This window comes from Salmo salar, chromosome ssa16 (assembly GCF_905237065.1).
Source record: "Salmo salar chromosome ssa16, Ssal_v3.1, whole genome shotgun sequence".
NCBI lineage: Eukaryota > Metazoa > Chordata > Actinopteri > Salmoniformes > Salmonidae > Salmo > Salmo salar.
In genome coordinates this window covers 51,237,612-51,260,576 of record NC_059457.1, presented here as the reverse complement: position 1 = coordinate 51,260,576, position 22,965 = coordinate 51,237,612, and the positions used below count along the sequence as shown (strand labels likewise).

The following is a 22,965-nucleotide window of genomic DNA, read 5'->3' as shown; positions in this document are numbered from 1 at the left end:
ATATTTATATCAAAAACCAGCTTTTTACATTAGCATGTGACGTTCAGAACTAGCATACCCCCCGCAAACTTCCGGGGAATTTACTAAATTACTCACGATAAACGTTCACAAAAAACATAACAATTACTTTAAGAATTATAGATGCAGAACTCCTCTATGCACTCGCTATGTCCGATTTTAAAATAGCTTTTCGGTGAAAGCACATTTTGCAATATTCTGAGTAGGTAGCCCAGCCATCACGGCTAGCCATTTAGACACCGACCAAGTTTAGCCCTGACCAAACTCCGATTTACTATTAAAAAAGTTTGATTACCTTTGTTGTCTTCGTCAGAATGCACTCCCAGGACTGCTACTTCAATAACAAATGTTGGTTTGGTCCAAAATAATCCATCGTTATATCCAAATAGCGGCGTTTTGTTCGTGCGTTCAAGACACTATCCGAAGTGTAAATAAGGGTCACGAGCATGGCGCAATTCGTGACAAAAGATTTCTAAATATTCCATTACCGTACTTCGAAGCATGTCAACCGCTGTTTAAAATCCATTTTTATGCCATTTTTCTTGTAAAAAAGCGATAATATTCCGACCGGGAATCTGCGTTTAGGTAAACAGACAAAAGAAAACAAAGCATTCGGTCGACGCGGGCACGCGCCTGAGTCTCACAGTACTGTAACCAGCCACTACCCAAACGCGCTACTTTTTTTCAGCCAGAGCCTGCAAAGCCACGATTCAGCTTTTTGCCGCCTTCTGAGAGCCCATTGGAGCCGTAGGAAGTGTCACGTAACAGCAGAGATCCTTTGTTTTGGATAGAGATGACAAAGAAGGCCAAGAAATGGTCAGACAGGGTACTTCCTGTACAGAATCTTCTCAGGTTTTGACCTGCCATTTGAGTTCTGTTATACTCACAGACACCATTCAAACAGTTTTAGAAACTTTAGGGTGTTTTCTATCCAAAGCCAATAATTCTATGCATATTCTAGTTACTGGGCAGGAGTAGTAACCAGATTAAATCGGGTACGTTTTTTATTCAGCCGTGTCAATACTGCCCCCTAGCCCTAACAGGTTAAATGAGCTTTTTCCATCAGGCCTGTCGTAACATTTTGTTTAAAATCCGACATCTACTTTATTCGTGTGAAACGGTTGGATGGAACCCCGGTAAGAGTGGAAAGGGTAAGGGATACCTAGTCAGTTGTCCAAGTGAATGCATTCAACTGAAATATGTCTTCTGCATTTAACCCAACCCCTCTGAATCAGAGAGGTGAGGCGGGGGACGATGACAACTGCCTTAATCCACATCATTGGAGCCCGGGGAGCAGTTGTTGTTGTTGGGGGTTGACTGCATTGGTCAAGGGCAGATTTTTTTTCAGCTTGCCGGCTTGGGGATTCGAACCAGCGACCTTTCTATTACTGGCCCAACGCTCTTAACCACTAGGCTGTTTTGCCATCTCTTGTGTTTCCCAAAGGGGACAGAAAAGACGGGAGCTTTCAATTCATTAAACAGCACCAAGGGGATATCCTGAGCCTGCTTTCCAAATATCCGTATTGCTGTCACAAAGCATTTGTCCACTCTGCACCTGTCCAAACAACCACAACTTCCTGCCATAGAGTTCTAGAAAGTGTCATGGGTCATGACTATTGCTGCCCCATAAACAATAGTCAAGCATCTTCTCAATTTCAATGTACGCCGTTTCATTGTACTCACTAATCAGTTAACATTGATGCATGGACCCCAAGCTCAGTCATTCATTATTCATTATAGTCAATGACTTTTAACTGAGTCACAGGCATGTTTCCATGAAACACTATCTCTCCTCCCACTGTCTTAGATGCCCAATCTGACCATTTCATGAGTGGGTTGAGGGACATTCATGACTTTTGATACAGTGGGGAGAAAATACCATAGGAGCAACCTGTATAGTAGCCTACTTCCTGCTCCAGTGTAGTAGATCAAATGGGCACTGCAGTCCCTTGACATTGGGCTTCACTGGGTTCAAGCAAAAAAAAAGGTTATATTTTAAAACAGATTTATCTCAACATGAGTGGATTTCTAGGCTTTCCCCGCCTCTCCAAGTCCCTACTACTCCCTATATTGACTTTAGTGTGCTCTGATTTTTACAAACAACACATTTTTACATTTTAGTCATTTAACAGACGCTCTTATCCAGAGCGACTTACAGTAGAGCGCATATGTTTTTGTACTGGTCCCCCGTGGGAATCGAACCCACAATCTTGGCGTTTTTGAAAGCGCCAACTGAGCCACATGGGTCCACGGCTGGAAAGACCAGAGACCTTTAACACACTGCTTGTCTTAGAATATGCTATCTGATAGTGTAGTTCACCTCCCCACTTTATTTACTGAGGGTTTTTAGAGGGATGTACCCAGCTGTTGGCCACTCCAAGAGATGCTCACTGCCACACACACACACACACACACACACACACACACACACACACACACTGAATGGAAGTGTCAAATAGCGTCCGTTCTCAAATCAAATTTTATTGGTCACATCACGTGCTGAATACAACAGGTGTAGACCTTACAGTGAAATGCTTACTTACAGGCTCTAATCAACAATGCAGTTGAAAAATAATAATAAATACGAATAAGAATAACAGCAGTAGTAATAGGGCTGTTTTTTTTTTTTTTTTACCTGAAGAGGTGGTTGTCATCATTCCATTATGTATTTATTTAAAAAAAAAATGTTAAACATTTTTTCCTGACTGGCTGCGTCAGGTCTTGAGTGGATTTGCACGGGTGCTGTGTACTGTAAATCAGGCCAGGCTGGCTGGCAGTGTCTGGGATGTGTTGTATAACCAACCCCCTCACACATACAGAAGGATAAAGACAGACGCAGAAATACACAGACTGACGTACAGACATTTTAGAGCAGTGAAACTGGCTCCTCTTCTCTACTGGCTTGTCAACACTCCTCACATACATACAAAACTCCCTATCTGCCCTGGCCCAGATGCAGTCACACTGGTTTGGCTTCTGTTTTAAATGATTTAGAAATTGTCCATAAAGGGTTCAAAGTCTGGTGAATGTAGACTCATCAAACTAGGGTTGGTGAAATTTAAAAAGTAACTGCAAACTTGTAATTTCCACGTATACAGTGAGCTCCAACCCTTTTTGGGCAGTTACAGATTTCTGTTATTGTTTTGACTCTGTTCTCCCAACACTTTGGATTTGAAATAATACCATGACTATGAGGTTAAAGTGCAGACTGTCAGCTTTAATTTGAAGGTATTTTCATCCATATTGGGTAAACCGGTTAGAAATTACAGCAGTTTTTGTACATAGCCCATTTTAGGGGACTAAAAGTATTGGGACATTCACTTGTGTACTCAAGTAGTCAAAAGTTTAGTATTTGGTCTCATATTCATAGCACTAATGATGACATCAAGCTTGTGACTACAAACTTTCTGGATGCAGTTGCTGTTTTCTTTTGGTTGCGTTTCAGATGATTTTGTGCCCAATAGAAATTCATTGTAAGTAGTGTATTTTGTCATTTTAGAGTCACTTTTATTGGAAATAAGAATATTATGTTTCATAACACTTCTACATTCATGTGGATGCTACCATGATTACGTATAATCCTGAATGAATAATGATGAATGAGAGAAATACACACGCACAAATATCATACCCCCAAGACATGCTAACCTCTCACCATTACAATAACAGGGGAGGTTAGCATTTAATATCATACCCCCAAGACATGCTAACCTCTCACCATTACAATAACAGGGGAGGTTAGCATTTAATATCATACCCCCAAGACATGCTAACCTCTCACCATTACAATAACATGGGAGGTTAGCATTTTATATCATACCCCCAAGACATGCTAACCTCTCACCATTACAATAACAGGGGAGGTTAGTATTTTATATCATACCCCCAAGACATGCTAACCTCTCACCATTACAATAACAGGGGAGGTTAGCATTTAATATCATACCCCCAAGACATGCTAACCTCTCACCATTACAATAACAGGGGAGGTTAGCATTTTATATCATACCCCCAAGACATGCTAACCTCTCACCATTACAATAACAGGGGAGGTTAGCATTTTATATCATACCCCCAAGACATGCTAACCTCTCACCATTACAATAACAGGGGAGGTTAGCATTTAATATCATACCCCCAAGACATGCTAACCTCTCACCATTACAATAACATGGGAGGTTAGCATTTTATATCATACCCCAAGACATGCTAACCTCTCACCATTACAATAACAGGGGAGGTTAGTATTTTATATCATACCCCCAAGACATGCTAACCTCTCACCATTACAATAACAGGGGAGGTTAGCATTTAATATCATACCCCCAAGACATGCTAACCTCTCACCATTACAATAACAGGGGAGGTTAGCATTTTATATCATACCCCCAAGACATGCTAACCTCTCACCATTACAATAACAGGGGAGGTTAGCATTTAATATCATACCCCCAAGACATGCTAACCTCTCACCATTACAATAACATGGGAGGTTAGCATTTTATATCATACCCCCAAGACATGCTAACCTCTCACCATTACAATAACAGGGGAGGTTAGTATTTTATATCATACCCCCAAGACATGCTAACCTCTCACCATTACAATAACAGGGGAGGTTAGCATTTAATATCATACCCCCAAGACATGCTAACCTCTCACCATTACAATAACAGGGGAGGTTAGCATTTTATATCATACCCCCAAGACATGCTAACCTCTCACCATTACAATAACAGGGGAGGTTAGCATTTTATATCATACCCCCAAGACATGCTAACCTCTCACCATTACAATAACAGGGGAGGTTAGCATTTAATATCATACCCCCAAGACATGCTAACCTCTCACCATTACAATAACAGGGGACACACCGCCCCAGACCATGACGGACCCTCCACCTCCAAATCGATCCTGCTCCAGAGTACAGGCCTCGGTGTAACGCTCGTTCCTTCGATGAACGCGAATCCGACCATCACCCCTGGTGAGACAAAACCACGACTCGTCAGTGAAGAGCACTTTTTGCCAGTCCTGTCTGGTCCAGCGACGGTGTGTTTGTGCCCATAGGTGACGTTGTTGACGATGAGGTCTGTTGAGGACCTGCCTTACAACAGGCCCTTAGTCCAGCCTCTCTCAGTATATTGAGGACAGTCTGAGTACTAATGGAGGGATTGTGCGTTCCTGGTGTAACTCGGGCAGTTGTTGTTGCCATCCTGTACCTGTCCTGCAGGTGTGATGTTGGGATGTACCGATCCTGTGCAGTTGTTGTTACACGTGGTCTTCCACTGCGAGGACAATCAGCTGTCTGTCCTGTCTCCCTGTAGCTCTGTCTTAGGCGTCTCACAGTACGGACATTGCAATGTATTGCCCAGGCCACATCTGCAGTCCTCATGCCTCCTTGCAGCATGCCTAAGGCACATTCATGCAGATGAGCAGGGACCCTGGGCATCTTTCTTTTGTTTTTCAGTCAGTAGAAAGGTCTCTTTAGCGTCCTAAGTTTTCATAACTGTGACCTTAATTGCCTACCGTGTGTAAGCTGTTAGTGTCTTTACGACCGTTCCACAGGTGCATGTTCATTAATTGTTTATGGGTCATTGAACAAGCATGGGAAACAGTGATTAAACCCTTTACTGTGAAGATCTGTGAAGTTATTTGCGATTGTACGAATTTTTACGAATTGTCTTTGAAAGGCAGGGTCCTGAAAACGGGGACTTTTTTTTTTTTTTTAGCTGAGTTGAAGTGCATTTGTCCCAATACCTTTGGTCCCCTACCATGGGGGGGGAGACTATGTACAAAAAGTGCTGTAATTTCTAAACGGTTCCCCGGATATGGATGTTAATACTGTCAAGTTAAAGCTGACCGTCTGCCCTTTAACCTCGGTCATTATATAATTTCTGAAGTACAGAGCCAAAACAACAAATGTGTCACTGTCCCAATACTTTTGGAGCTCACTGTATGTCTCTGACAGTTTCATGTAATGATATGTTATGTTTTGTCTTCACTAGCTTACATTGGTTTCTTACATGTATCCCATGGGTTATATATGCTATGAAACAGTGGTTAAGAGCTGGCCTACCTCAGCAAGCCTGACTGAGCAGTATTGATATGTGCCTCATCCCATGATGTGCCATTTTTGTGTGAGACACAGCTGTACAGGGCCCGTCTCCCATTGATTTAGCCCAGTGCCATCGACAGTCAAACTGCCTGCTGTGTGCCTGACTTATTGAGCACTTGTGTGTGTGTGTGTGTGTGTGTGTGTGAGCAGCTAGCGATGGCTCTGCAGGATTACTGTGGCAGGGAGCAGATTTATCACCCCCCCGCCCCTCTCTACCATGATGGCAGGCCTCTGCCTCCATAAACATGTCCGGGAGGCTGGCTACTTTGACAAAGGGAGAGGGGGGCGCACCAGTAGAGACAGTTTAACGGCTGTATTTGGCACTGTCTCCAAGTCCAGACAGCGGTGTTATTGAAGCCGCCAACTCCAGCCAGAAGCTCAGAGTGAGCCTACAATTTATACCTGGGGAAAGTACATTGGTGAAGCATTTCTACCCACACACTCACTCGCTCGATCAGCCTCAGCATCATTCTGAAGGTGAAGTGACCAACCTCTGTACAGGGCCGCTGTCATTTTCCAAACAATGAATCATTTAATTTTACATAAAACCCTTCTTCTTTTTTTTTTTTTTTTTAATTGCTGCCTTGTTTGTGTTCCCGAAATATACTACGGGAGTGAACTGGGTCACTGTGTAGTCCTAGATGAAATCTGCCAGGTCTCCAGGGTAATGTCTGGTTGGTTGAGTACCACCCTGAGCTCATCTCTGGACCCATTCTTTCAGGAAGAAGTCACAGAAATGGGACGAGATGAACATCCTGGCCACGTACCACCCGGCAGACAAGGACTATGGGTTGATGAAGATCGACGAGCCCAGCACGCCCTACAACAGGTGAGTTGCCCCATTCAATGTGTAAAGCACGATGCAATTCATTCTCATGAACAGGTAAGGACATAGTTACCCAGCGAATGTCAAAATGGCTTCCCATATACACTGTTATCTAGTATTTCCAGTTTTTGACTTTTTTGTTTACGAATACCTCATAATGGTATTAATTTATTCAATTAGTTAGGCCTATTACATGTGAAAATGACAGTTGGACTTTTCACACTACATATTCTTAGTTCTGGGCAAACCAAAAAAACAAACTACTTTTCTGGAGTCAAATATTCACATTTGTTGACAGCATTGATTTGTGATTCACTTGGCCTGAAGAAACTCAGCTCTGGTATGTTTGGCGTCATCCTGCTTTTGTTGTGTGTGTGTGTGTGTGTGTGTGTGTGTGTGTGTGTGTGTGTGAACAGTCACTAGATCCCACACTAATGTGATGTAGAAAAGAGACTATAATTTGATCATTTTTGTAGAGAATATGTTCACCCCGGATTAGATACAATTTCGATAGCAGATTGGCCTTCTCTCACAGGGCACCTCAATTCTTGCGGTGCAGGTTCAGTGTGTGTACGTGTGTGTGTGGATGAGTTTCTGCCCAGTCTGCATAAAGCGTGGGTGGGGTGGGCCATCTAAACTGGCACGTAACCCAATCTCCAAGGCCGTTGCATAGAAGGTCACCGTTGTGACACACTGTTCTCTCCTTCTCTCGTTCTCTCTTCCTCAGGATGGTGGGGGACGAGGAGGATGAAGGGGCGCACAGCGACTCAGAGATCAACTTGCCCACTGTGGGTGACCTGGCCTCCAAGTAAGTTATTTCTGACTGGATAGGTCTGGGAGGGCCAGCATCACTGACTGGAGAGGTCTGGGAGGGCCAGCATCACTGACTGGAGAGGTCTGGGAGGGCCAGCATCACTGACTGGAGAGGTCTGGGAGGGCCAGCATCACTGACTGGAGAGGTCTGGGAGGGCCAGCATCACTGACTGGAGAGGTCTGGGAGGGCCAGCATCACTGACTGGAGAGGTCTGGGAGGGCCAGCATCACTGACTGGATAGGTCTGGGAGGGCCAGCATCACTGACTGGAGAGGTCTGGGAGGGGGAAGGAGGGCTAAAGTTAAGTTATTGGACTCAAAGGTTTGGAATGTTAAAACACTTATCAAGGCTGTATGAGAAGGGTAGTGATGCAACTCAAACATAGCATCTTCATACGTCTCGGTCTTATGAGACTGAAGGTGGGGGGGGGACTCCGTATGGTTACGGCTTGAACATGCTGTATAACAGAATGTATACTCATCTGGATTTCAACTATTTGCAATAGGGTCTGGCTGCAGCAGATGCCTTCTTACGCCACAGATGCTATGAGACATACGAACTCAGACAGGATGTTGAATGGTGCCAGAGAAGATGGTGCGTTACCGCCACCAACAGCACAGGTGCTGAAATTAAGTTTAGAATTAGAAGATAGGTACTTGCTAGTGTGCGCTAGCTAGCGTGTGCTAGAGAGTTTGTGCTAGCTGGTGTGTGCTAGAGAGAGTTTGTGCTAGCTGGTGTGTGCTAGAGAGAGTTTGTGCTAGCTAGCGTGTGCTAGAGAGAGTTTGTGCTAGCTAGCGTGTGCTAGAGAGAGTTTGTGCTAGCTAGCTGTTCAAGCAACAGTGGTTAATTAACGTAACGCCCTGGACCAGAGTTAGTGTGACGACTGGTATGTGCATAGCACAGTGACGCCCTGGAATAAAGCCACTGGCTCACGCAATACACCAGGCCAACAAAAGCCTACTGGTTGCGCACAGCTGGATACTTTAGACTATTTGACGACAAGGGCATTTGACCCCCCCCCCAAATAACATTGAGTATAGAGTGAATTTCGCTCTTGGGTAAATTGAATGATCAGCTAAATAGTTTTGGAGCCGTCAGAAGACAGTCTCACCAGTTGAGTTAACAGTAGAGGTAAAACTGCAGAAGGGAAATCCCCCAATAAAGAAAAAAATCTGAAATTAACTCCCTTGCCTTTCGTGAACTTAAACTGGCCTATATTTTTTTTCCTACTAGCACTGACTTTGCTAATAGCTACTTTATTAAGGAAAAATGTACTTACTATGACTGAGATGTGGTTGTCCCACCTAGCTATCTTAAGATGAATGCACTAACGGTAAGCTACACTGGAAAAGATTGTCTGCTAAATGACTCAAATGTAAATGTAATCCATTTCAACTCTGCCATCAAAAACCCTTATCCAATCAGCTCCATTTGACTAAAGGAGAAGTAATTTTCCCCAAGTATCCAATGATACTCTCAATTAGCCTACAGTCAGAGTAAAAAAAAAAAAGTATTTTAAATGTAACATTTCTTGTCAGTTAAAAATAAATTATTATTTACAATGACGGCCTCCCCTAACCCAGACGACGCTGGGCCAAATGTGCACCGCCCTATGGGACTCCCGATCACGGCTGGTTGTGACACAGCCTGGGAACGAACCAGGGTCTGTAGTGACGCCTCTAGCAATGCAGTGCCTTAGACCGCTGCGCCTCTCGGGAGGTGTGATAAGATAAGCCTCTCTCCAAACTCAAACATTGTGTGTGTGTGGTACACTTTTTCAGTAACTGATAACGTGTTTATTTACCTACAGCACCAGTCAAAAGTTTGGACACCTACTCATTCCAAGGTTTTCTTTATTTTTATTATTTTCTACATTGTAGAACAATAGTGAAGACATTAAACTATGAAATAACTAGTGAAACACCGATATACATTTTTTTTGGCCCGATACCGATATCTGATATTTTCAAAGCCGAAAAAAAACAAACTATGCCAATTATTTAAAAAATGTGCAGCCTTTTAAGCATTCTCATACAGTTAAATAGTTAACACATGCATGGATGCCTCGGTCTATGGCACTGCATCTCAGTGCAAGAGGCGTCACTACAGTCCCTTGGTTAGAATCCAGGCTGTATCACATCCGGCTGTGATTGGGAGTTCCATAGGGCAGCACACAATTGGCCCAGCGTCATCCGGGTTTGGCTGTCCATTGTAAGTAAGAATTTCTTCTTAACTGATTTGCCTAGTTAAATAAAGGTTACACACCACACTGACAAAAAAGTTATTTTGTTGGCATTTATGCATGTCCCCATTACCAGTAATGTATGTCCCTATAACATCAAAACCTATTTCTTTCACTTTCTTACTGTGTTTCAATCAACCAGGATTGCATCATACGTGTCAAGCAGTGAAGTTTCAGCTCTCTGTCCGTGGCCTCTCTTCCTTGGTGCGCACTGTCACTGTGTCCGTTTCCATCTTGTCCAGCTGTGTATGTAACATTTCACGTAAACCCTGTTTCTTGTCTGCATTGAAGTAGCGGTCCTTGTACATAGCATCGAGCATGGTGGTGACATAGTAAAGAGAGAATGCCACCGAAACGTTTTTTCACAGCCTGTGTGGGCTGTTTTGTTGCCAGGGCAAACTGTTGTCAAGGGCAACTGTTTAATTCGCCAATGTGGGCCAGTAAAAACATCCACCTCGTCGGGAAAAGGGGCCATGTAACGTTTCTCTAGCTGCTAGCTAACTGGCCAATCTTAGTATTGGCGAAGTCAGAATTGGCATGCGCACTCCACTGTCGTGACAGAATCGGCGGCGTTAGAATTAGGAATTAGAATACAAATTCTACGCTGAATAAAAATATAAACGCAACATGTAAAGTGTTTGTTTCATGAGCTGAAAAAAAGATCCCAGAAATGTTCCATACACACATAAAGCTTATCTCAAATTTTGTGCATATTCTGTTTACATCCCTGTCAGTTTTGTTGAGCAGGCGTTTCAATGCCACGACAGAGGGTATCACGTCTGCTGCAGACGCAGTTGATGAGCTTATTTCTTCAGTCAGTTGTTCAAATGGAGCTAGCTAGTGTGTTCATGTTTCAAACATCTTCTCAAATGCCATTGAAATGGCAGCAGCGGTATGACAACCAGCATATTCATGAGCATGCAAAATGACTTTACTCAGTATGAAATACTTGACGACCCACTGTGCTGTCAGACTCGGCATGCTCATGGGGTTGATATCGCTGGCCCAAATGTCAGTCGTGAAGCTAATAGCAGGGATGCTATTACTGTGTAACTCCGGTAGGGCAACATCTAAAAAATAGTACCCCCCCCCCCCCCCCCCAAAAAAAGTGTGCTCGACCAGTCGGCGAAAGCCAACATCACCCACGACAGAGAACGGTTGATTGTCAAGGGCAATGAATTCCATTATCTTGGCGTTTAATGGATTTTGCCTTTGGGTTGTCTCGTTGAAATGTTCTTACTCTTTCAAATGACTGCTTGATCCACACAGCAGACATTGTGGGCTAGGTTAGGAATGCTGTGTAGCGCAACATTTTACATGGCGTCGTTACGTCATGTACCTACGTTATATACGAAGATGTTCTTATCCGTGTTATATAGGTATGCACCTAAGCTTTGATATCGGTTTTGCACATCGGCGTTAAACTAGACATCGGGCCGATGTTGGTATTTTTAGCTAATAACAGCCGATTCCGATATGTTAACCGACTATATCGTGCATCCCTAGAAATAACACATGGAATCATGTAGTAACCAAAAAAGTGTTAAACAAATGAAAATATATTTTAGATTCTTCCAAGTAGCCACCCTTTGCCTTGACAGCTTTGTATACTCTTGGCATTCTCTCAACCAGCTTCACCTGGAATGCTTTTCCAACAGTCTTGAAGGAGTTCCCACACATGCTGAGTACTTGCTGGCTGCTTTTCCTTCACTCTGCGGTCCAACTCATCCCAAACCATCTCAATTGGGTTGAGGTCGGGTGATTGTGGAGGCCAGATCATCTGATGCTGCACTCCATCACTCTTGGTCAAATATCCCTTACACAGCCTGGAGGTGTGTTTTGGATTATTGTCCTCTTGAAGAACAAATGATAGTCCCATTAAGCACAAACCAGATGGGATGGCGTATCACTGCAGAATGCTGTGGTAGCCATGCTGTTTAAGTGTGCCATGAATTCTTAATTAATCATTGACAGTGTCACCAGCGACACACCATCAAACCTCCTCCTCCATGCTTCACGGTGGGAACCACACATGCGGCGATCATCCGTTCACCTACTCTGCGTCTCACAAAGATGCGTCGATTGGAACCAAAAATCTGTAATTTGGACTCATCAGACCAAGGGCAGATTTCCACTGGTCTAATGTCCATTGCTTGTGTTTTTCTTTGCCCAAGCAAGTCTCTTCTTCTTATTGGTGTCCTTTAGTAGTGGTTTCTTTGCAGCAATTCGACCCATGAAGGACTCATTTACGCAGTCTCCTCTGAACAGTTGATGTGTATTTTACTTGAACTCTGTGAAGCATTTATTTGGGCTGTAATTTCTTTTCCAGTGGTGGTCCTCATGAGTCAGTTTCATAGCACTTTGTTTTTTGATACTGCACTTGAAGAAACGTTCAAAGTTCTGGAAATTTTACGGATTGACTGACCTTTATGTCTTGAACTAATGATGGACTGTCGTTTCTCTTTGCTTGTTTGAGCTGTTCTTGCCATAATATGGACTTGGTCTTTTACCAAATAGGGCTGTCTTCTGTATACCACGCCTACCTTGTCACAACACAACTGATTGGCTCAAACGCATTAAGAAGGAAAGAAATTCCACAAATTAGCTTTTAACAAGGCACACCTGTTAATTGAAATGCATTCCAGGTGACTACCTCATGAAGCTGGTTAAGAGAATGCCAAGAGTGTGCCTAGCAGTCATCAAGGTAGAGTGGCTACTTTCAATAATCTCAAAAATAACATCTATTTTGATCTAACACTTTTTTTTTTGGGTTACTACATGATTCCATTTGTGTTATTTCATGGTTTTGATGTCTTCACTATTATTCTACGCTGTAGAAAATCGAAGAAGAAAAAAAAGAAACCCTTGAATGAGTAGGTGTCCATACTGTTGAATGGTACTGTGTAAATATTAGATGAGCAATGTTGGAGTGGCATTGACTAACACACAGTAGAATAGAATACAGTGTATATACATATGAGATGAGTAAAGCAGTGTGCAAACATTTATTAAAGTGACCAGTGATTCCAGGTCTATGTACATATGGCAGCAGCCTCCAAGGTGCAGGGTTGTGTAACCAGGTGGAATCCGGCTAGCGATAGATGCTGCCTTTCAGTCTCTCGGTCCCAGCTTTGATGCACCTGCACTGACCTCGCCTTCTGGATGATAACGGGGTGTACAGGCTGTGGCTCGGGTTGTTGATGTCCTTGATGATCTGTTTGGCCTTCCTGTGACATCGGGTGTTGTAGGTTTTCCGTGAGGGCAGGTATTATGCCCCCAGTGATGCGTTGGGCAGACAGCACCACCCTCTGGGGAAACCTTGCGGTTGCGGGCGGTGTACCAGGCGGTGATGCATCCCGACAGATGCTCTCAACTGTGCATCTGGTACTGTATATCCCCTAGCACGGCGAGAGAAGGCCATGGCTATGTAGATTTTCAGTAGCGACATAGTAGGAGCTAGTCTACTGCTTTAGCATAAGCACTCATCATAGAGTGGAGCAGATGCTTTGTCACAGCCTCAAGGCCAAACTCCACTGAGGCAAAGGTCTGTCACATGTACTGTTACCACACATTTTTATATCCACTTAACAGGCAGGGAGGTCAACCCTTTGTGTGTGTAAGTAACATTCCATTATAGCCTTTGCTTTTATCTAGTGCGCGCATACATACTTAGTATATGTGTCCCATGCGGGAATTGAACCCACGACCCTGGCATTGCAAGCGCTGTGTCCACTCCCTCTAAATCGACTCTGCCTTGGACGAATGCATTAATCTCAGTGTTACCTTTATCCCTCAATGTGATCACACTATTGATGCGCTGAGTGTTTTATTTGCGTTTCAGGGTGATTAATGCATGTGGGTTAGAGGGAGTGAGTAAGCCCTTGTGTCTCTTCAATGGTATCTGTTCTCTCTGACAACATTTTCATCCCGGTGTTGACTACTAGGCCACTGATGCTCAAGGCACACAACTATCTCTAACCTCACTGATATTACCTCTCGTTCTAATCTCCCCCCCCCCCCCAGTGGAGCGTATTGGCTAAACATCACGTAACGGTGTTCGATGGATCTGCGCCCAGTCATTTATTTCAGTGAAAACAGCTTGGATCTATAAATGCCACTCAATAGATCCCATCAACCCTAAATCCAGGGGAATGAGGACAATGTAATGGGAGGTGATTAGACTTAGATCAGTTTACTTTCTGTACCTGCAGCGTTGACTCGACCTCTCCGGTTGGTTTAAACCTGTGAAATGGAAATGAATAACTAACTAACTTACACGCAGCCTTGTCTTGTGTTATGCCTCTTCGACATTTTCAAATCAAACTGTATTTGTCACATGCTTCGTTAAAAAACAAAAGGTGTGGACTAACAGGGAAATGCTTACTTACGGGTCCTTCCCAACTATGCAGAGAGGAAAAATATAACTTAAGGAATAAATACACAATGAGTAATGATAGATTGGCTATATACACAGGGTACCAGTACTGAGTCGATGTGCAGGGGTCGGAGGTAATTGAAGTAGATATGTACATATACAGTGCCTTCTGACAGTATGCATACCCCTTGACTTATTCCACATTTTGTTGTTACAGCCTGAATTCAAGCTCTGTCAAATTGGTTGTTGATCATTGCTAGTCAGCCATTTCGGGTCTTGCCGTAGATTTATGTCAAAACTAACTTGGTCAAGCTGGAACGTTCACTGTCTTGGTAAGCAACTCCAGTGTAGATTTGACCTTGTGTTTTAGGTTATTGTTCTGCTTAAAGGTGAATTCATCTCCCTGTGTCTGGTGGAAAGCCGACTGAACCAGGTTTTCCTTTAGGGTTTTGCCTGTGCTTAGTTCCGTTTGTTTTTTTTATCCCTAAAAACTCCCCAGTCCTTAATGATTACAATTATACCCATAACATGATGCAGCCACCACTATGTTTGAAAAAATGGAGAGTGGTACTCTGTAATGTGTTGTTTTGGGTTTTCCCTATACATAACATTTTTGTATTCATTACAAAAAATGAATCGTTTTGCCACATGCTTTGCAGTATTACTCTGTCAATTAGGTTAGTATTGTGTTGTAACTACAATGTTGCTCCATCTTCAGTTTTCTCCTATCACAACCATTAAACTCTAACTGCCTCATGGTGAAATCCCCAAGCGGTTTCCTTCCTCTCCGGCAACTAAGTTAGGAAGGAGGCCTGTGTCTTTGTAGTGACTTGGTGTATTGATACACCATCCAAAATGTAATTTAGAACTTCACCATGCTCAAAGGGATATATATTCAGTCTGCAAACTACTAATAAGTGCCCTTTTTGTGAGGCATTGGCAAACCTTTGTGATTGAATCTGTTTGAAATTGACTGCTTGACTTAGGGACCTTACAATTATCTGTATGTGTGGGGTACAGAGAGGAGGTAGTCATTCAAAAATCATGTTAGACGTTTTTATTGCACACTGAGTGAGTCCATGCAACTTATGACTTGTTGAGCAAATTTTTACTTCTGATTTTTAGGTTTGCCATAACTGAGGGGTTGATACTTGATTCAAGACATTTCAGCTTTTCATTTTTATGAATTACAAAAAAAAAAGAAGTAAAACAGTGCATTCGGAAAGTATTCAGATCCCTCTACTTTTTTCCAGTTTGTTACGTTACAGCCTTATTCTAAAATAATAAAAAAATCCTCTTCAATTTACACAATACCCCATAATAATAAAGTATGCAAATGCATTAAAAACAAAAAATGGATACCTCATTTACATAAGTATTCAGACCCTTTGCTATGAGACACAGGTTCATCCTGTTTCCATTGATCATCCTTGATGTTTCTACAACTTGATTTTAGTCCACCTGTGGTAAATTCAACTGATTGGACATGATTTGGAAAGTCACACACCTGTCTATGTAAGGTTCCACAGTTGACAGTGAATGTCAGAGCAAAAACCAAGCCATGAGGTCAAAGGAATTGCCCATAGAGCTCTGATACAGGATTGTGTCGAGGCACAGATCTGGGGAAGGGTATCAAAAAATGTCTGCAGCATTGAAGGTCCCCAAGAACACAGTTGCCTCCATTCATAAATGGAAGAAGTTCGGAACCACCAAGAGTCTTCCTAGAGCTGGCCGCCCGGACAAACTGAGCAATCGGGGGAGAAGGGCCTTGGTCAGGGAGGTGACCAAGAACCCAATGGTCACTCTGACAGAGCTCCAGAGTTCCTCTGTGGAGATGGGAGAACCTTCCAGAAGGACAACCATCTCTGCAGCACTCCACCAATCAGGCATTTAGGGTAGAGTAGCCAGACGGAAGCCACTCCTCCAGTAACTGGTACATGACCGCCCACTTGGAGTTTGCGAAGAGGCACCTAAAGGACTCTCAGACCATGAGAAACATGATTCTCTGGTCTGATGAAACCAAGATTGAACTCTTTGGCCTGAATGCCAAGCATCACATCAGGAGGAAACATGGTACCATCCCTATGGTGAAGCATAGTGGCGGCAGCATCTTGCTGTGGGGATGTTTTTCAGCAGCAGGGACTGGGAGACTAGTCAGGATTGAGTGGAACATTTTTAATAAAAAAACAATTACTGCTACTCCCATACGGACTCGGGAGAGGCGAAGGTCGAGAGCCATGCGTCTTCCGAAACACAACCCAACCTAGCCGCACTGCTTCTTGACACAACGCCCACCCAACCCGGAAGTCAGCCGCACCAATGTGTCGGAGGAGTCGCCAGGTGTACGGTGTTCTGGTCAGCATGCGCTGCGCTCGGCCCGCCACAGGAGTCGCTAGTGTGCGATGAGACAAGAATATCCCTGCCGACCAAACCCTCCCTAGCCCGGATGACGCGTTGCCCCATGGACCTCCCGGCTGCGACAGAGCCTGGGCTCCAACCCAGAATCTCTGGTGGCACAGCAGTACAGAGATCCTTGATGAAAACCTGCTCCAGAGTACTCAGGACCTCAGACTGGGGCGATGGTTCACCTTCCAACAGGACAACAACACTAAGCACACAGCCAAGACAATGTAGCAGTGGCTTTGGTACAAGTTTCTGAATGTCCTTGAGTGGCCCAGACAGAGCCAGGACTTAAACCCAATCTAACATCTCTGGAGAGACCTGGAAATAGCTGTGCAGTGACGCTCTCCATCCAACCTGACAACTTGAGAGGATCTGTAGAGAAGAATGGGAGAAATTCCCAAATACAGGTGTGCCAAGCTTGTAGCGTCATACCCGAGAAGACTCGAAGCTGTCATCGATGCCAAAGCTGCTTCAACAAAGTACTGAGTAAAGGGTCTGAATACTTATGTAAATGTGATATAAACTTGTTTTTTTGCATTGTCATTATTGGGTTGGTTGTGTGTGTAGATGGGGGGAGAGAGGCTAACGTAACAAAATCATGGGGTCTGAATACTTTCTGAATGCACTGAAATTCATCTTTTTTTTAAAAAAATCTTTACAAAAAAAATGTTTTTATATACTTCATGGGGTATTGTGTGTAGGCCAGTGACGACAATCTCAATTGAAAACGTTTTATATTGTCTAACAACAAAATGTGGATAAAGTCGAGGTGTGAATACTTTCTGAAGGCACTGTATATGTGCATATCTACTTCAATTAGCTCCTACCCCTACCCTGCGTATATAGCCAAATTTATGTAGGATTTAAGTGACTAGGGGTAACTAGGCAACAGGATTAACATTTGATTTAGGTTATGTGATGATTCTAAAGTGTTAGTGCAAAGAGGGTCAATGCAGATAGTACTAGTAGCTATTTGGGTAACTATTTAGTCGTTATGGCTTAGGGGTAGAAGCTGTTTCGGGGTCCTGTTGGTTCCAGTGCGTTGTTACTGCTTCCCGTGCGGTAGCGGACAGAACAGTCTGACTTGGGTGGCTGGACAGTTTGACAATTTATTTTAGGTCCTTCATCTGACACCGCCTGGTATAGTGGTCCAGGATTGCAGGAAGCTATTCACTGTAGCGCCATGCGGTCAGATGCCAAGCAGTTGCCATACCAAGCGGTGACGCAGCCAGTCAAGATGCGGTCAGTGGTGCAGCTGTAAAACTTTTTTTTGAGGATCTGAGGGGCCCCATTTAAAATCTTTTCAGCCTCCTGAGGGAGAGGGTGTGTGTGTGTGTGTGTGTGTGTGTGGACCATGTTAATTCCTTAGTAATGTGAACACGCTGTCGACCCGCTCCACTACAGCCCTGTCGATGTGCTTGGCCCTCCGTTTCCTGTAGTCCACAATCAGCTCATTTGTCTTATTGTGGTGGTTTATTTCTACATGGAAATGAATGACATACCTTAGGCCTACACACTTACTGTCTCAACGGATGCTGCACATTGCATATCCCCCATTAGTTGGAGGGATAAAGGCCACGGAGTCCAGTATTCCATATTTAACACAGTATTCGTCGCATGACACTACAAATGCAACTTTTTTTTTCTTCGGTTTCGTCACCATCAACACGTCTAAAATTTGTTTGTTTGACTAGACAAGTCCCTATTCAGTCCACCTCTCCCACAACTGTCATACTTAATGCACCGCCATCTGAACAAGACACCGGAAATCATGGCTGCTGTTCAAGGAAATAAAAGCAGTTGGAAAGGTCTCAGGTTTAAAGGACGCTGTTAGAAGTATTACATCAGTGGCCGTCTGGTCGGCTATTGCGCAATCATATTGGGTCTGGTCTAGGCTTGAAAGAAATGTCTGTTTGTGCTCTGGGCCTGTATGTGCGTTGCTCGTGTCTACTCATCAAAAGCCTGGTGTTGTGAAGATGGATGTCAGTAAATAAGTGAAGAGGATTGTTCTGCTCCAGACCTGAAACTCTATCTGCAGCCATTGTTTATTTTCACTCAGTGTTCCATTGTTCCACCTCATCCTATTAAAATGGCTACTGCCTGGTCTCTCGCTCCTTCGTTTTCTTTGTCCCTCCCCCTCTTTCTCTTACTCACACTCGTTTTGTTTCTCTCTACGTTCCCCTTCCTCCTTCCCCTCTTGCGTTCACTCGTTCTCTCCCCCTCCCCAAATCTATCCTCCCTCCTTTTCTTATTGTCTTTCATCTCACTCTGTTCCTGCCCTCATCTGTATCCCTCTCCAAGAGAACTGTTTTTTAATTTATTTTATTTAAAAAAATAATTCTGCTCTTCCTCCTTTTTGGAGGTAATTTAGAAAGTGAACGTGGACCAGAAAGTTCTGACAGTGACTACTGCGATGCTCATCTTCTCCCAGTAGAGAACTCCATAGAGATATAGAGCTCATAATCTTGCTATGATATTGTCTGACTCAAGCTTTCTGGCCTTCACGAACAAGAATGTTAATTAAGGACAACATTTTATTAAGTGTTTCTCACAGTCAAAAGTCAGATTCTTGTGCCATGTCCCAAACTTCACCCTGACTTTTAGGAGGAGGCAAAGAGTTGAATGGTTTTGTCTGTGGGCATAAAAATTCGCGCAACTGGAAAAGGTTTGCCAGATTCAGCTGGTGGAAAATAAGGGAATTTGCAAGGCACTGACTTAACACGGGCAGTGTGAATCTGACTTCCTCTAGGGTGTGTGCCTGTGTAGTACTGCATTTTCACCCATAAGAATATAAGCCCTGTCTAAGCCGCGGGGGGGTCTTTGATACCAATGATCTTTTTGCTATTTGATTTTTGTATTTTTAAGACCATTCAAAGTATAAAAATATATATTTTAAGAATTATTTGACACTTTTTTTTTTAAATTTGGCCTTGCTGCTATTAGCTCATCCAAAGCTATTGAATAACAGATTCACTACATGGAACAATAGTTTGTTCAGAACAATCTGTCCTATATCTGAAAGATCAGGAAACGTATTTAACCCCTTATTTTTTTACACTAAACAGTCTCCCATATATACTTCTATAAATGTTTCAGCTGATGCCGGGGGACCTTCAGTCGTGAGGCCTGTGGTGAGTCGTGAGGCCTGTCCTAGTCGTGAGGCCTGTGGTGAGTCGTGAGGCCTGTCCTAGTCGTGAGGCCTGTCCTAGTCGTGAGGCCTGTCGTGAGGCCTGTCCTAGTCGTGAGGCCTGTCGTGAGGCCTGTCCTAGTCGTGAGGCCTGTGGGTGTCCTAGTGCACAACAACCAACATGTTTTTGAGTATCACCTTTACACAGAGGGGTCATATTACTGTGTAGCCAAATCTGTTCGGACGCTACAGAGACAAGTTGGCAGATCGGCTCTACCGACTTCAGACGAGTCCCAAGACGCTTGTGGGGGGTGAAACGGAGAACACCATCGCGTTCGAGAGAGTCATCTTTCCGTAAAGGGGTCATAGTAGTTTGTAGGCCACATGATTTTGTGAGGAGACCGATTTTATATCTTTAAAAAAAAAAAATCCCTCTGTCTCATGGTCTGACAAACACCGCTCTAGCTCTCACCTTTCACTGCAGAAGTATTACGTAGGCAGATGCGGTGGATTTGAGACTCATCCAATGCAAATAAACGATATCTCTAGCTTAAACTGACTGTTTTGTCTGTAGCGTCCTTACAGTTATGGCTACACACTAATATGACCTTCTGTGTAAAGGTGAGACCCTCACGAACACATACATGTTGGTCATTCGATTTCCGTGGGGGTGTGGACATTTATCTTGGAGGGTTGACTTTGATTCACGTGTGCGGATGGCCACATCTACTTCACCTGCACATGTTTATTTCTGTCTTTGTTACACACTTTCACTTATTTCTCCCCCCAGGTTGGCGGCAGCAGAAGGAACAGAACCTCGCTTCATGAGAGAGGAAGAGGAGGAGAGCAGTGAGGAAGAGGATGAACTAACCCCAGAGGCTCAAGGTGGGGCCTGCACCCCCCCCTTCGTCGTCCTCCTCTCACCCCCTCACGTCTCTATTCCCACTGGGCATCAGGCCCTGACTTTTCCCTGACCTCTCCCTGTGTTGTTGTGTCAAGCGCTGTGTGCCCGATAACGGATTCTCTCAGCTCAGCAGCCCCGGGCACTGCCGACGGTCCAAACGGAGCTTGCTCCCGTGGACCGTTCCAATTGACTGTAGTCCATTTTGGCTCCTGACACATGTCTCTCTCCTCGCTTTCCTGCATTTTTATCTCGGGAGTTCAGGGGAAAGCAAGAGCCTAACGTGTAAATTCTCCCCAAATTCTGAAATGTGTGTAGTACTAGGTGTGTCCAGACATACTCTCATAGACCTATAATAGTGTTGCTTTGAGTTAGAATTCTACCCGTTTTTAAATATAGTGGGGTTTTTTTTCACCTATAATAACTTGGTATATGAGACCTGCTGACCTTCATACATACTATTCTTCAGAGTTAGACGGGCCATCAACTGAATATAACATGTATTTCATATTAGATTATCTTTTGATTTTCTAAATTATGGGTGACCTGGATTTGAAGTAGTGTGCTTCGAACAATCAGCAAGGGAATTGATTGATTGGAGTGATCTTGACGACTAGTAACAAAATCCATCCCCAACACATTGAGCCAGCTGTCCCCTAACCTCACACTGTTACTCCATGAGACTGTACTAATGTGACATCACTAAGCCTCCAGACATTGGCTTCCAAATTTGAAATCTGTGTCACATCCTCTCTCCCACCTAGTTTCCATGTAACAATGTCCCTCAAGGTTGTTGCTTCACACTCCAAAGCTATTGTTTGCTACAAAAAGAAGCCTCTCGTGGAGGCGTGTGTACGGCTGCAGTTGCAAGTTATCTTTTGAAAATGGCTCTTATTGCTTTCAGAAAGGGTTCATGGTATGTTGGCTGTAAACATGTTTTTTTTGTATTTTTTAGCTCTTTCTTTTCGGCATTTGCTTTTCATAGAGACACCATTACTTTTGTGGGGAAGGAGCAAGAAACGTTCAACTTTGACCCTGTTGCAACCGTTGTCATGCTGATAACCTGACAGCTGCATGTTCTAAATGTCTTTATCAATAGACTTTCCACTGCTTTAAATTCTTACATTCACTACAGTAGATTAGCGGCTTGCTCTAGCCTACTTGTAAATCATTTGTAAGTAATTACCTTGTATTTTCCTGTTCTGATGAATAGAAAGTTGGCTACTGGCGGGACTATTAAATATGTTACAGCAATCCTGACTAGATGGGTTGTCAGAAATAGAAGTACAGCACTATCAACAAGGCCCCACAGGCCCTAGGTTTGAGGCACCTGGACTACTGTTCAGTCGGACTTTGTTTGATATAAAGAAAAGGTGGCAAAAAGTTGACTCAAACGTATTGGTATAAAAGGTATATTTGTGTAGTAGTAGATTGCTGCTGGAATTAGAAAGCAGTTATTTTTTTTACTGTGTCATCTCAGAACCATGTCCTTGAAAGTAGATTAGATTCTACTGGAACTGTTCAGTCAGGATCCTCATGAAAGTTGTTTATGGTGTATTGATCCTTCAACCGCCATTTTGAGGACAAGCATGTTAAAACTCTCCCCTTTCAACTAAAACCTCCCTTTTTAGCTTTTGAATGTGCCATCCTAGCAACTCCTAAAGTTGCTCTCTATGTATCACTGTCTCCTCCACAGACTGGAAATCAGGATATTTACAGTATGTCTGAGTTGTGGCTCCCCATAGCCTCTCTTTCTCTCTTTCAACCCACCTCAATTCAAAGGGCTTTATTGGCATGGGGAAACATATATATGTTTACATTGCCAAAGCAATTGAAACCTCTCTCTTTCTCCCCATCAGCGAAAAAGAAGCAGTTTGAAATGATGAGGAAGATGCATTACAACGAGGGCCTCAGCATCAGGATGGCCCGGCAACTCATAGCCAACGAGCTGGCGGAAGAAGAGGATGATGACGAGGAGATGAAGGAGGACATGGAAACAGAGGACTTTATTGTAGATCCCCCGCATGACGGTAAGACAAACAGGGATACTCTCCTTAAGACGGTAAGCAGGGTGTATGGAGGTCCTTAAGTATTGTGCTGTGTTCAAATACTCATACTAACCTTACTATTTGTGACGTAAATTGA

General features: G+C 43.6%; 1 protein-coding gene across 1 annotated transcript in view; it reads left to right on the top strand.

Moving 5' to 3' along the window:
- ppp1r2 (protein phosphatase 1, regulatory (inhibitor) subunit 2) overlaps positions 1–22,965 on the top strand; it is a 33,116-nt gene that overhangs the window by 4,828 nt on the left and 5,323 nt on the right. Inside the window, exons 2-5 of the mRNA XM_014149747.2 lie at positions 6,855–6,962; positions 7,687–7,767; positions 20,710–20,804; positions 22,680–22,850. Coding sequence (XP_014005222.1) covers positions 6,855–6,962; positions 7,687–7,767; positions 20,710–20,804; positions 22,680–22,850 — 455 coding nt within the window. The remainder of the gene's footprint in view (positions 1–6,854; positions 6,963–7,686; positions 7,768–20,709; positions 20,805–22,679; positions 22,851–22,965) is intronic.